General features: G+C 43.7%; 1 protein-coding gene across 1 annotated transcript in view; it reads right to left on the bottom strand.

Annotated features, from left to right (window-relative positions):
* Window positions 1-13,956, bottom strand: part of unm_hu7910 (un-named hu7910) — a 397,894-nt gene that overhangs the window by 346,281 nt on the left and 37,657 nt on the right. The window contains 1 exon segment of the mRNA XM_070891910.1: window positions 1,986-2,058. Within this exon segment, the coding sequence (XP_070748011.1) occupies window positions 1,986-2,058 (73 nt within the window).

The following is a 13,956-nucleotide window of genomic DNA, read 5'->3' as shown; positions in this document are numbered from 1 at the left end:
TGTAGGCGGGCCACTTTCCAGCACAATTTTTTTTTTTTTTTTAAACCAGCATTAAAAAAAAATCAAGGAAATGCAATTTATGCTCGACGTAACTTACGTTAAAAATTCCTCAATCTTTTGCACTGGTTTGGCCGATTCCATATGGATTGTACTGATAAAACCAGCACAAACTCAAAGCCAATGCTTCAATCCTACAAAGCTCATCACTACATTTTAAGAACCTCAATAACTCCTGAAACATTGGCAAATTATCCTGATGCCCAAACAGCACACTGTTTTCAGCATATGTCCCACTCCAACACACCAATGTACACCTACGTATTGTGAGAAGTCAGTGCATTTGTAAATATACATGTATGTTTTTTTAAATGTATTTGAAGAAGGCTCAGTACTGGGTCCCTTGCTTTTAGTGGTATATATCAACGATTTAGATTTGAATATAGGGAGTATGATTAAGAAGTTTGCAGACGACACTAAAATTGGCTGTGTGGTTGATAATGAAGAGGAAAGTCATGGGTTGCAGGAGGATATCAATCCACTGGTCAGGTGGGCAGAGCAGTGGCAAATGGAATTTAATTCAGAGAAGTGCGAGGTGATGCACTTTGGGAGGGCTAATAAGGAAGGGATATACACATTAAGCAGTAGGCCACTTAATAGTGTAGATGAACAAAGGGAGCTTGTCCACAGATCCCTGAAAGTAGCAGGCCAGGTGGATAAGGTGGTTAAGAAGGCATACGGAATGCTTGCCTTTATTGGCCAAGGCATAAAATATAAGAGCAGGGAGGTTATGCTTAAATTGTATAATACTTTGGTTAGGCCACAGCTGGAGTACTGCGTGCAGTTCTGGTCGCCCTATTATAGGAAGGATGTGATTGGACTAGAGAGGGTGCAGAGGAGATTTACTCGGATGCTGCCTGGAATGGAGAATCTTAGTTATGAGGACAGATTGGATAGGCTGGGTTTGTTCTCATTGGAACAGAGGAAGTTGTGTACAAAATACTGAGGGGCCTGGACATAGTGGATAGTAACTATCTATTTCCATTAGTGTCAGGGTCTATTGCAAAGGGGCATAGTTTTAAGGTGGTTGGTGGAAGGTTTAGAGGGGATTTGAGGGGGAGGGCTTCTTTACGCAGAGGGTTGTGGGGATCTGGAACTCGCTGCCTGGAAGAGTGGTGGATGCAGAAACCCTCACCACTTTTAAGAGATGGTTGGATAGACACTTGAAGTGCAGTAACCTGCAGGGTTACGGACCTAGAGCTGGTAATTGGGATTAAACTGGATGACCTTTTGTTGGACGGCGCAGATATAATGGTAAGTATTGCAGGGAATAGAATACGGCCAGGGTGATCTCCTGGAATAGCTTCAATCACCTGGATAGGTCGGAGAGGAATTTTCCCAGATTTTTTTCTCCCAAAATTGTCCTGGGTTTTTTTTTAATCTGATTTTTGCCTCTCCCAGGCGATCACATGGCTCCGGTTGGGGTGGAGTGTAGAATGTTTCAGTATAAGAGGTGTTGCAGTTGAGAGAGGCGGACTGGTTCGGCTGGGTGCTCTTTGCCTTTCCGTCATTGTTCATAGTTTACATGTAACCTTTAGGGCTGCTGACCAAGGGCCGTGCGGCTTTGTCGGCCGGCGCAGACAAGATGGGCTGAAATGGCCCCCTTCCGTGCTGTAAATTTCTATGTTTCTAATTCTTTTCCCCAATCCTAATTATTCTGATGTACATTCCTCTGCCTATTGGACAATGCATTCCACACATTTATTTGCTCCTTCACCCAGAAGCATCATTTCAATGTCTTTGCCAGTCACAACTTTTAGTGTGCACTGAGGGGGAAAAAAAGTTACAAATTGTTCAACATAGATCACACAATTTCATTCATTAGCAGCATTTAAAAGTAAGTGTTACACCAACCAAAGTTAGTCATGCAACTGCCAAAGATGTGCATTTAAAACTCCATGCAAAATAAAAATCATAATATAATATGCTTGCCTAGCAAAATTTTGGCATCTTCCACATCAAAATCACCATCTCCGTCTGCATCATAAACTCCAAGTTTCCCTATTTAAAAATGAAAGGAAGAACAATTATATTACCCTTTGAATTATATTTCACTCCAATGAATGCACAGCATGCAAAACATAAACCAGAACAGTTAAAAGCTTTGGATGATCACAAGTTGAGAAATGTACAAAAAGAGTAATTACAACATAGTCTTCAAAGTCATACATTACATATATCTCGATACATGCCCCAATACCAGAGAGTTAACCATTGGGGCATGAGTCTCAGAATGATTAGGTGGGAATTCCATGACATTCCACTACAGCTGTATATCTTATTTAATCCCTCCAATTTAAACACAACTTTAAAAGACCTATATCTTATGGCATTCCATTCATTTATACCAAAGTGGTAATGAGAAACAGAAGAAACTTACACAATTCAGAAGGGCCAAAGATGAGAATGTCAAAAAATATGGTAGAAAATAAAGAGACCAACCTCTAAAAGGGTAGTAATCTAAATTTTGCTTTTATATGTTGTAGTTGATTGTAGGAAATGGGACAACCAGTGGGTCCTGGATCTAAGGCAGACTTAAGTACCTGTACTATACTGTCAAACCACCTGCCTTTGAGAAGTGCCAAGAAAGTAATGTTCCAAAAAAGCAATGTTGTTCAAAATGGCTGGTTATCAAGCATGGCAATGGACCCAGTAAAAAAAAAAGCCTAAATAGTTCATCAACAAGACCAGCTGATAAAGGAGGAGAATTAATTCTGTAAAAGCAACATTAAACATTGTCCAAAGGTTGAGACACACAACATTGTAGGTTATACAGGGTTCAATTTTCCTTAGTATTTGCGCCGTTTTTTTTTTGAGCAGGCTGCTTTTTCTGGTCTAATGTAAAAATCCCCAGTTTCCCCAATCAATTTGCACCAGTGTAACTGAGTTAGTGACGAATATTTTAAGTCAGTTTTTTTTCAGCAAAAGGGGCATAACCAGCCACCTACGCCACTTCTGGCCATTTAGGGAAGTTTGGCCAGCTGAATGTTACTCCAGTTCTGATTAGGCCAGCATATGTGGCCTGTCCTGAAAAACCTTCCCTAGAGTTAAGGAAATTGGCGCAGGTAAGGAAAGCGGCACAGCAGATGCCTGGACACACTGAAAGAATTGAAAAACACATAGCAGCAACTTACCTCCAACTCCTCCCGAAGGCTGTCCGGTCCGCACACGAACAGGAAGGCTGTCTGGTTCCATTCTGAGTCCCTGGTTCTCACACACAGTCCGGTCCCAATAGGTGGCCGGGGGGGGGGGAATGAGAGAGTGCGTGTGTGAGAGCGCGCGCAAGCGAGCGAGACAGAGAGAGAGAGAATTATTTTCCTGTGTTGGGAGGTGGCTGTATACGCAGTGTCCCTGGTTACCATGGCAACCCGATCTTTTTGGTGCAGATCAAGGCTCCACCACCCTAAGGCTAGGCCACGCCAAAATGAAGAGATCCAACTTACAACACTTTTTTTTGGCATACTTGGGCCACAAAAAAAAAATGGGCGTACGCCAAAAAAATGCTTTGGGGGAAATTGAGTCCATAGTAAGTTACTGGAAGGAGGGGGCTCAGCCTTATTTGCTCTTCCTATGGAAATTCCCTTCTCATGGAAATTGGGCTGACAGCACAACATGCATTCCTTGTCTAACTGTACAGGTAGTGTTCTAGGAGTATCTAAATCTAAATGAAATTTCAAATAAGGATTAGAAATATGACCGAATTATTATAGTCACGTTCGTCACTCAGGAACACTCAGCCAGTAGAACCTAGAGTTCATGAATGGTCCTAATTTTAACAAGGCTCAACAGCAATGCTGTATTTTATGTATTCCATTCTGACCTTGGCTGAATAGGACCAGTATGAGCTTGCACAGGGAATCAGAGATGAAAGGTTTGAAAAGGGTATTCGATGTAGGGAATCATTTGCATGAAATAGGACATAAAGTATATTCCCAAGTGATCTTGATCCACTGCACACTGAAATGTGAATAGCAGCTGCGTATATGCTGACTGCACTGGATCAGAATTCTTCAACTGGAAATGTTTACCAAGTGACATCACAGAGCACTCCATGTCCAAATCTTGATCCATGCACCACAGACAATTTTTTGGCATGTATAGTTGCATAACTGAGTGTCTGTCTAATAAGGCGTAACTCATCAATGGCCTGAGTTGACGGACTGATCATTTTAAGCTAATATTCAAATAGTCCACTGCTTCCAGAACAAGGTGGTATAACTCTCCAAGGGCCCAATTTTCCCCAACCCCCTTATTCAGCGCACTTACCTTTAAATGTTCGCCGCACCCTATGCCCGGCAGAGTGGCCTCCCGCACCGGCCGGCCTGCTAAGTTCTCGGGCCGAGGTAGGACTTCAGTTTTATTTATTGATGGTTATGCTTTGTTTAGTGAGGAGAGTTTTGATTGGGCAATGGGGGGGGGGGGGGGGGGGGGGGGGGGGAGGGAAAGAGAGAAACTAGTTTCTGGCATAAAAAAGGTAGGACTTTTATTTTTTTTTTATTTGTTATTGATTGATTGCTTATTACTTTTTGTGGTTTGTTTTGTGCTTTACAAGTCTTGGTGCAGGTCCTCTCAGCTTCCTTGTATTTTTTTTTTTATTTGTTATTGAATGCTTATTTTTGTGCTTTGTTTAGTGCTTTGTAAGTCTTGGTGCTTTAAATATACTAACCTGCGCCGAATTCTTAACTGCCCGCAATGTTTTTCAGAGCTGGCCATATACGCTGACCCAATTCGACTTGGAGTAAATTTTAGCTGGCCAAAGTGGCATAAATGGCCAAACTGATGCAAGTGGCTGGGAATGACACCTTTTGAAAAAAAACTAAAAAAAAAAAAATCGTACCTAACTGAGTTACTCTGGATCAAGTTTATTGGGAAAAATGGCATTTTTTAAAACTTACGCCAGAAAACAAATTGGAGCAAGTCATGGCCAAAATTGGGCCCCAAGGAAAAGGTACAAGTTATGTAGAACAGAAGGTGCCAATTTTCTGGATTCCAATCTGAAACAGAACATTCCTTTGATTTTAATTAAGTATAGTTTATGAAGTGAAGACAGGGAAATATACAGCAAAAGAGGGAAAAGACAGAAACAAATGAAGTTATACAGCACCTTTCATGACCTCAGGATGTTGAATGAGCCAATTAAGTATTTTTGAACTCTAGGCATTGTTATAATAATGGGAAACCATGGCAGGCAATTTGTGCACAAGGTCCCACAAACATCAATCAGATAAAAGACTCAATAATTTTTTTAATGATAATGGCTGAAAGATATTTATCTAAATGCTGCTCCTTGGTGACATCATCTGAACACACAATGTCAGGTTCCACATATATACTGACAACACCCAGCTCGACCTTACCACCACCTCTCGATCACTCCACTGTCTCATTTGTCATGGTGCTTGTTCGACATGCAGTATTGGATGAGCAGAAATTTCCTCCAATTAAATATTGGGAAGGCCAAAGCCAGGGTCTTTGGTCCCCATCACAAACTCCAATCCCCAGCTACAATTCCATCCCTCTCCTTGGCCACTGCCATGGCTAAATCAAACCAACCATTCTCAACCTTGCCGTCCTATTTCACCAAGATGAGCTTCCAATCCCATAACCTTCCATCACCAAGACCACCTACTACCACCACCGTAACATCGCCGGTCTCCATCCCTGCCTCAAACTCATCTGCTACTAAAACCCTCATCCCGCCTTTGTTGCCTCTATTGCCTCTCCTGGCCGGCCTACCAGATTGCACCCCTCGTAAACTTGTGCTCGTCCAAAACTCTGCTGCTGTATTCAAGTCCCGTTAATCCATCACCTCTGTGCTCACTGACCGTACACTGGCTCCTGGTCCGGCAACGCCTAGATTTTAAAATTCTCATCCTGGTTTTCAAATCGCTCCATTGCCTCACCCCATTATATCTCTGGAACCTCCTCGAACCCTACAACCATCAGATATCTCTGCACTCCTCCAATTCCGAACCTCTTATGCATTTCCAATTTTCATAACTCCATCATTGGCGGCTATGCCTTCAGCTGCCTAGGTCCTAAGCTCTGGAACTTCCTCCCTAAACCTCTGAGTGCAAATAATTGAACAGAGTAGCCAATCTATCGTCATTCATTGTAGTATGTGATCAACAGGACTGGAGATAGAGCAAAGCCTTCAGGCCTAGAATGGCAGACTTTTGAGAGTGAAGCTGCTCAAACAGCAATTCTTAACTGACAAATGCAAACGATCAATCCTTAGCAAAAGTACTGCTCAAAACTGATAGGACCTCAAGGTTTGCCCAAGACATTGATGCAGACCGAGGGGAGTCATCATCATCATCATCATAGGCAGTCCCTCGAAATCAAGGAAGACTTGCTTCCACTCAAAGTGAATTCTTGGGTGGCTGAACAGTCCAATACAGGAACCACAGTCTCCGTCACAGGTGGGACAGACAGGCTCCTTCCGCTGTCTGCGCTCGATTTCTGCATGCTCTCGAGACTCAAGGTGCTCAGCGCCCTCCTGGATGCACTTCCTCTACTTAGGGCAGTCTTTGGCCAGGGACTCCCAGGTGTTGGTGGGGATGTTGCATTTTCTCAAGGAGGCTTTGAGGACATCCTTGAAACTTTTCCTCTGCCCACCTGGGGCCCGCCTGCCATGAGGGAATTCTGAATAGAGCGCTTGCTTTGGGAGTCTTATGTCAGGCATACAAACAATGTGGCCCGCCCAACGAAGCTGGTCGAGTGTGGTCAGTGCCTCGATGCTGGGAATGTTGGCCTGATCGAGGACACCAATGTTGGTGCGTCTGTCCTCCCAGGGGATTTGCAGGATCTTGCGGAGACATCATTGGTGGTATTTCTCCAGTGATTTGAGATATCTACTGTATATGGTCCCTGTCTCCGAGCCATACAGGAGGGCGGGTATCACTGCAGTCCTGTAGACCATGAGCTTGGTGCCATATTTGAGGGCCTCATCTTCGAAAAACTCTCTTCCTCAGGCAGCCGAAGGCTGCACTGGCACACTGGAGGTGGTGTTGAACCTCGTCGTCGATGTCTACTCTTGATAATAGGCTCCCAAGGTATGGAAAGTGGTCCACGTTTTACAGGGCCGTACCATGGATCTTGATGACTTGGGGGGTGGGAACAGTGCTGTGTGGCAGGCTCAGGTTGGTGGAGGACCTTTGTCTTACGGATGTTTAGTGTAAGGCCCATGCTTTCGTACGCCTCAATGAAGATGTTGACCATGACTTGGAGTTCAGTCTCTGAATGTGCGCAGACGCAAGCGTCATCCGCGTACTGTAGCTCGCCGACAGAGGAGGGACGGTCTTGGATCTGGCCTGAAGACAACGAAGGTTGAACAGGTCCCCACTGGTTCTGTAGTTTATTTCCACTCCAGCAGAGAGCTTGTTGAGTATGAGGTGGAGCATTGCAGCGAGGAAGATCAAGAAGGTGGTTGACGCGATAACCGGACATGGATTGGGTCTGTGGTGGATCCGTTGGTCGGGATTACGGCTTGCATGTGGTCGTGGAGCAGACAGGGGATGGCGACAAACTTTTGGGGACAGCCGAAACGGAGGACGACAATCCATAATCAACAGTGTCGAAGGCTTTTGCAAGGTCAAAGGCGGCCACGTACAATGGTTGGTGTTGTTCCCTGCATTTCTCTTGCAAATGTCGCGCCGTAAAGATCATGTCTGTTATGCCCCATAGTGGGAACCACACTGTGACTCCGGAAGGAACTCCTCAGCCACAGTGAGAAGATGGTGGGAGGAGGATTCTAGCGACGAACTTCCTAGTGGCTGACAACAGAGAGATTCCTCTGTAGTTGCCGCAGTCAGGCACCCCCTTTTTAAAAGATGGTCACGATTACTGAATATCTCAGATCACCCAGCATGCTCTCCTCTTCCAAACGAGAGAAATTAGGTCATGAATTCGTGCCAATAGTGCCTCTCCGCCATACTTTAGTGTTTCAGTGGGGATTCCATCCGCTCCCATTGCCTTGTTGTTCTTGAGCTAGCAGATGGCCTTTTCTACCTCGTGCAGGGCTGGGGTTTTGCCGAGATGATGGCAGGTAGCATCCTGTAGGATGGAGTTGAGGACACTCGAGTCAAAGGCAGAGTCTCGGCTGAGGAGATCTTCGAGGTGCTCCTTCCGGCGGGTCCTGACTGCCTCGGTGTCCTCGAGTGTCTCCCTGTTCTTGGCCAGCAGTGGGGTGGGGCCTTGGGTGCTTGGACCGTATTTAGACTTGACTGCGGTGAAAAATCCTCTCACATCATGGCTGTCGGACAGCTGCTGAATCTCCTGTGCTTTCTCCACCCACCATCTGTTCTTTAGGTCACGGGTTTATGGTGAACCTTGGCCTTAAATCGTCTGTAAAGCTGCTTTGCTGCTCCTCAGTTGGGTTGTTGTTTTGTGGACCGAGGGGAGTGTTCTATATTCAACCAATGGTTTTCTACACAATAAAATAAAGTAATTTTGTGCTGAAAATGTAGAGCCTGGCATCCATAAATTATTTTGGTTTGCTGATGGGCCCTGATTTGTGTACGATAAAACAAAGCTTTTTGCATAGTGAAACCAATGTCCTATCTATAATTTGTTCAAAAGGTGGAGAAAACGTAGAACTGAGTCATCCTGCAACTAGTCTGTGCTGGTGTTTATATGCCACACGTGTCTCCTCCCATTCCATCTACATCATCTCAGCCTTTCAGATTATCTTTCGATCTCTTTTTCTCCCTTTCGAAAGTATCAAAGCAATTTGCCTCAACCACTTCCTGTGGTAGCGAGTTCCACATTCTAACCACTGAGTAAAGATATTTCTCAATTTCCCTATTCGATTTATTAGTAATTATTTTGTATTTATGGCCTTAGTTTTGGATTCTCCCACAAGTGGAAACATTCTCTCCACATCAAGCCTGTCCAACCCATTCATAATTTAAAGACCTCTATTAGGTCTCCTCTAAGTTTTCCCTTTTCTCAACAAAAAACCTCTTTAATCTTTCCCGATAACTATATTCTCTCAGTTCTGGTACCATCCTTGTAAATCTTCTTTGCACTTTCTCTAGTGCTTCTATGTCCTTTTATAGTATGGAGACTAGACTGCGCAATATTCCAAGTGCACCCTGACCTATACAATTTTAACATAACTTCACTACTTGTAAATTCTATACCTCCAGAAATAAATCCCAGTGCTTTGTTAGCATTTTACATTGCTTTGCTGACCTGCAATGCTGCCTTTAATGATTTGTTCATCTGTATCCCTAGATCCCTTTCATCTTCTACCCCATTCAGTTTCTTATTTTCAAAGCTGTACGTGAGGTTTCTATTTTTATGACCAAAGCGCATCACCTCACATTTATCGATGTTAAAGTTCATTTGCTTCTTAACTACCCATTCTGCAAGTTTTCTAATCTCTTGCACAGGTGTAGCGTCGAGAATCCGGGTCATCCGGAATCCGTACCCACCAACCTCGGGGCTCCACCGCTGTCCGACCTCGGGCCTCGCCGCCACCGCCCTTACCTCAGGACCCCCCTCGCCAGCCCGCCCGAACAGCTCCTCATCTCTGCTTACTTTTTTTAAACCAATATACTATCCATTCAGCTATTTGTCCCAACTCCACGTGCCTTAACTTTGTCATGAGCTAACCTTATTGAAGGCCTTTTGAAAATCCAAGCATATGACATCCACTGCATTACCTTGTCTACTCTTTCTGTACCTCCTCAAAGAATTCTCAGGTTAGTTAAGATAATCCAAATGGGACAATTACATCAAATTTTGGAAAACCAAGCTTGAAACACAGATGGTACTCCTTCAACACCATTTTACTTACTTTCAAATACCATAAAGTGTGGATGAATCATAGCACAGTTTAAGCATTTTACAAAGCAATTCTCTTGGCAGTGCACTTGTCAGCATCTAAACATGTAGCAACAGTCAATGAGTATCTCTTCCAACTTACACAGTGGTCATCATTCGAACTAGAGTCCTGGTGAACACCAAGCAGGGACTTTAACTCTCAGGCGGAAAGTAGGGGAGAGGCACCAGATTTCCCTCATGGGAACTGCTGTGGGAGGCCCAGTCAATTTTAATGGCTAGGCTTCTAATATTTCATTAGTCATACATCTGCCCAAAATGGGAAGCATCCTTATGTCAAAGGGTGATAAGAGATTGCTTCTTAGCAACTTCTTATTAAAGTTTACAACTCCGGTTTGAGAAGGATGCTGGAATGAAGACTATGCACTTAATAATACAAGGCATATAATGAATTGGCAAAATCCAACTGAAATAATATAGAATTACATAAGAAATAATATAGAATTACATAAGAACACAAGAATTAGGAGTAGGAATAGGCCATATGGCCTTGCGAGCCTGATCCGCCATTCAAGAAGATTACGGCTGATTTTAGACCCCAATTTAACTTTTCTGCTCGATCCCCATATCCCTCGACTTCCCTGGAGTTCAAAAATCTATCTATCTCAGTCATGAATATACTCTATATAACCAGGTGAAACAGTGATTTACTTGTACTTCTTTCAATTTAGTATATTGTATTCGTTGCACCGCCTCTAAGGCAGTATGTCCTTTCTCACACAAGGAGCGAGAGAAACTGTGCACAGTACTCCAGGTGTGGCCTCACCAAAACCCTGTACAATTGTAGTAGGGCTTCTTTACTCTTGTACTCTAACCCCCTTGCAATAAAGGCCAACATGCCATTTGCCTTCCTAATTGCTTGCTGTACCAGCATGCTAACTTTGTGTTTCCTGTATAAGGACACCTAAATCTCTCAACATTTAATAGCTTCACACTAATTAATATTCTGCTTTGCTATTCTTCCTACCAAAGTGAATAATCTCACATTTCCCCACTTTATACTCCATCTGCCACCTTAGTGCTCACTCGCTTAACCTGTTGACTCCACCTAATCATATGATGATTTTATAAACGTCGTTAATAATGGATTCCATTTTCTCGACAGCTGACCTATAGTTTCCCGTTTTCTATCTCCCTCCTTTCTTGAATAGTGGGGTTACATTTGCTACCTTCCAATCTGCTGGGACAGTTCTAGAATCTAGGGAATTTTGGAAGATCACAACCAATGCATCCACTATCTCTGCAACCACCTCTTTTAGAATCCTAGGATGTAGGCAGTCAGGTCCAGGTGATTTGTTGGCTTTTAGTACCATTAGTTTTTCAACTACTTTTTCTCTACTGATATTAATCACTAAGTTCCTCACTCTTTAGCCCCTTGGTTCCTCAATATTTTTGGTATGCTTTTTGTGTCTTCTGCTGTGAAGACAGATACAAAATATTAGTTTAAAGTCTCTGCCATTTCCTTAGTCCCCATTATAATTTCACCCATCTCAACATTTACTTTTGCTTTTCTCTTCCTTTTTACATACGAGAAGCTCCTGCAATCAGTTTTATATTTCTTGCTAATGTTTATTCATTCTATTTTCTGCTATATCAATTTTTTGGTCATCTCTTGCTAGTTTCTAAAGCTCTCCCAATCCTCAGACCTACTACTATTCTTCACAACGTTATGTGCCTTTTCTTTAAATCTAAAACTATCCTTAACTTCTTTAGTTAGCAATGGAGGGATCACTTTTCCCGGTGGAGTTTTTATTTCTCAATGGAATGTATATTCGTTGAGAATTTTGGAATATTTCTTTAAAATGTTTGTCACTGCTTACCTACTGTCATACCTTTTAATCTAATTTCCCTATCTACTTTAGCAACCACACCCCTCATACCTATGTAATTGGCTTTATTTAAGTTTAAGACTCTCATTTCCAACTGAAGTATTTCACACTTAAACTTAATGTGAAATTTTATATTATGATCACTCTTCCCCAGAGGATCCTTTACTATGAGTTACTGATTAACCCAGTTTCATTACGCAATACAAGACTTAAAATAGCTTGTTCACTGGTTGGTTCCATAACATATTGTTCCAGGAAACTGTCTCAAATGCATTCCATGAACTCGTCCTCCAAATTACACTTTCAGAACTTGAACATAAAGTTTACATTCTTGCCAAGAATACCCAACTTAAGGAGCTAGATTGCAGCAACCATACAAAGCATCGAAAAGAGAGAAAAGGTACTTGGTGCAAAGTATTACAGCAATCCAGTGCCAGAATATCATGATCACACTAAAGTAAGTTAGTGACAATTAAAATGTGTTACAAATTTCAATCGTAGAATTTAGCAAATACAGGTATAAACTCCCGAAACCGGAAACTTGGGACAGAGGCCATTCCGGTTTTTCTGGATTTCGGAGAAGAAATCAGACGTCCCGAATCCGGAAACCCTTGGGCCGACTTTCATGAATTTCCAGATTTCGGAGCATTACATTCGACGGCCTGAATCCGGCAACCTCAAGGCTTGGCCGGGCTGCGTATTTTTTAGGATTCATGTTTTGAAAAAGGTATGTACAGCTTAAAAGTCCGGTTTTCGGGAAATATTTCCAGATTCCGGACAATGATTCTTGCAATCTGCATAATGTCCGGTTTTTGGCCAATTTCGGTTTTTAGAACTCCGGATTTCAGACATTCTACCTGTATAAGTTTTCATTATATCCTTAGGCTAGAAAAATTATCAAGACCATTCACAAAAATTACTAACTTACTCAAGAGGAAATTGGAAAAAAAACAAAAAGCAAAATGTTCATGTAAATATCCTTGAGTCATTTTACTTATCATCATCATAGGCAGTCCCTCGGAAACGAGGAAGACTTGCCTCCACTCCAAGAAAGAGTCCTTAGGTGGCTGAAAGGGACTGCAGTCCAATACGAGAACCAGTCACAGTTGGAACAGATAGCCTTTGAGGGAAGGGGAGGGTGGGACTGGTTTGCGGCACGTTCTTTCCACTGCCTGCGCTTGATTTCTGCATGCTCTCGGCGATCAACGCCCTTGCGGATGCACCTCCTCCACTTAGGGCGGTCTTTGGCCAGGGATTCCCAGGTGTCAATGGGGATGTTGTACTTTATTAGGGAAGCTTCGAGGGTGTCCTTGTAACGTTTCCTCTGCCCACCTTTGGCTCGTTTGCCGTGAAGGAGTTCCGAGTCGAGCGCTTGCTTTGGGAGTCTCGTGTCTGGCATGCGAACAATGTGGCTTACCCAGTAGAGCTGGTAGAGTGTGGTTAGTGCTTCAATGCTGGGGATGTTGTGCCTGGTTGAGGACGCCAACATTGGTGCATCTGTCCTCCGAGGGGATTTGCAGGATCTTGCGGAGATATTGTTGGTGGTATTTCTCCAACGACCTGGTGTCTACTGTACATGGTCCATGTCTCTGAGCCATACAGGAGGGCAGTTATTACTACAGCCCTGTAGACCATGAGCTTGGTGGCAGTTTGGAGGGTCTGGTCTTGAAACACTCTTTTCCTCAGGCGGCCGAAGGCTGCACTGGCGCATTGGAGGCGGTGTTGAATCTCATTAACGAGCAGACATTGACAAGAGGCTCCAGCGTTTTGGGAAATGGACAAGTTGCCCAGGGCCGCGCAGTGGATCATGGCAGGTTGATGGAGGACCTTTGTCTTACGGATGATTAACGTAAGGCCCATGCTTTTGTAGGCCTCAGTAAATACGTTGACTATGGCTTGGAATGCAGCCGCTGTAGGTGTGCAGACGCAGGCGCCACCCGCGTACTGTAGCTTGACGATAGAGGTTGGGGTGGTCTTGGACCTGGCCTGGAGACGATGAAGGTTGAACAGGTTCCCACTGGTTTTGTAGTTTAGTTCCACTCCAACAGGGAGCTTGTTGACTGAGGTGGAGCATGGCAGCGAGGAAGATTGAGAAGAGGGTTGAGGCAATGACGCAGCCTTGTTTGACCCTAACCCGGTCGTGGATTGGGTCTGTAATGGATCCGTTGGTAAGGTTCACGGCCTGCATGTCGTCGTGGAGCAGGTGGAGGATGGTAACGAACTT

The sequence above is a fragment of the Pristiophorus japonicus genome, chromosome 1 (assembly GCF_044704955.1).
Source record: "Pristiophorus japonicus isolate sPriJap1 chromosome 1, sPriJap1.hap1, whole genome shotgun sequence".
Lineage (NCBI taxonomy): Eukaryota > Metazoa > Chordata > Chondrichthyes > Pristiophoridae > Pristiophorus > Pristiophorus japonicus.
Note: the sequence above shows the minus strand (reverse complement) of the source record. Positions and strands in the feature narration are given on the sequence as shown.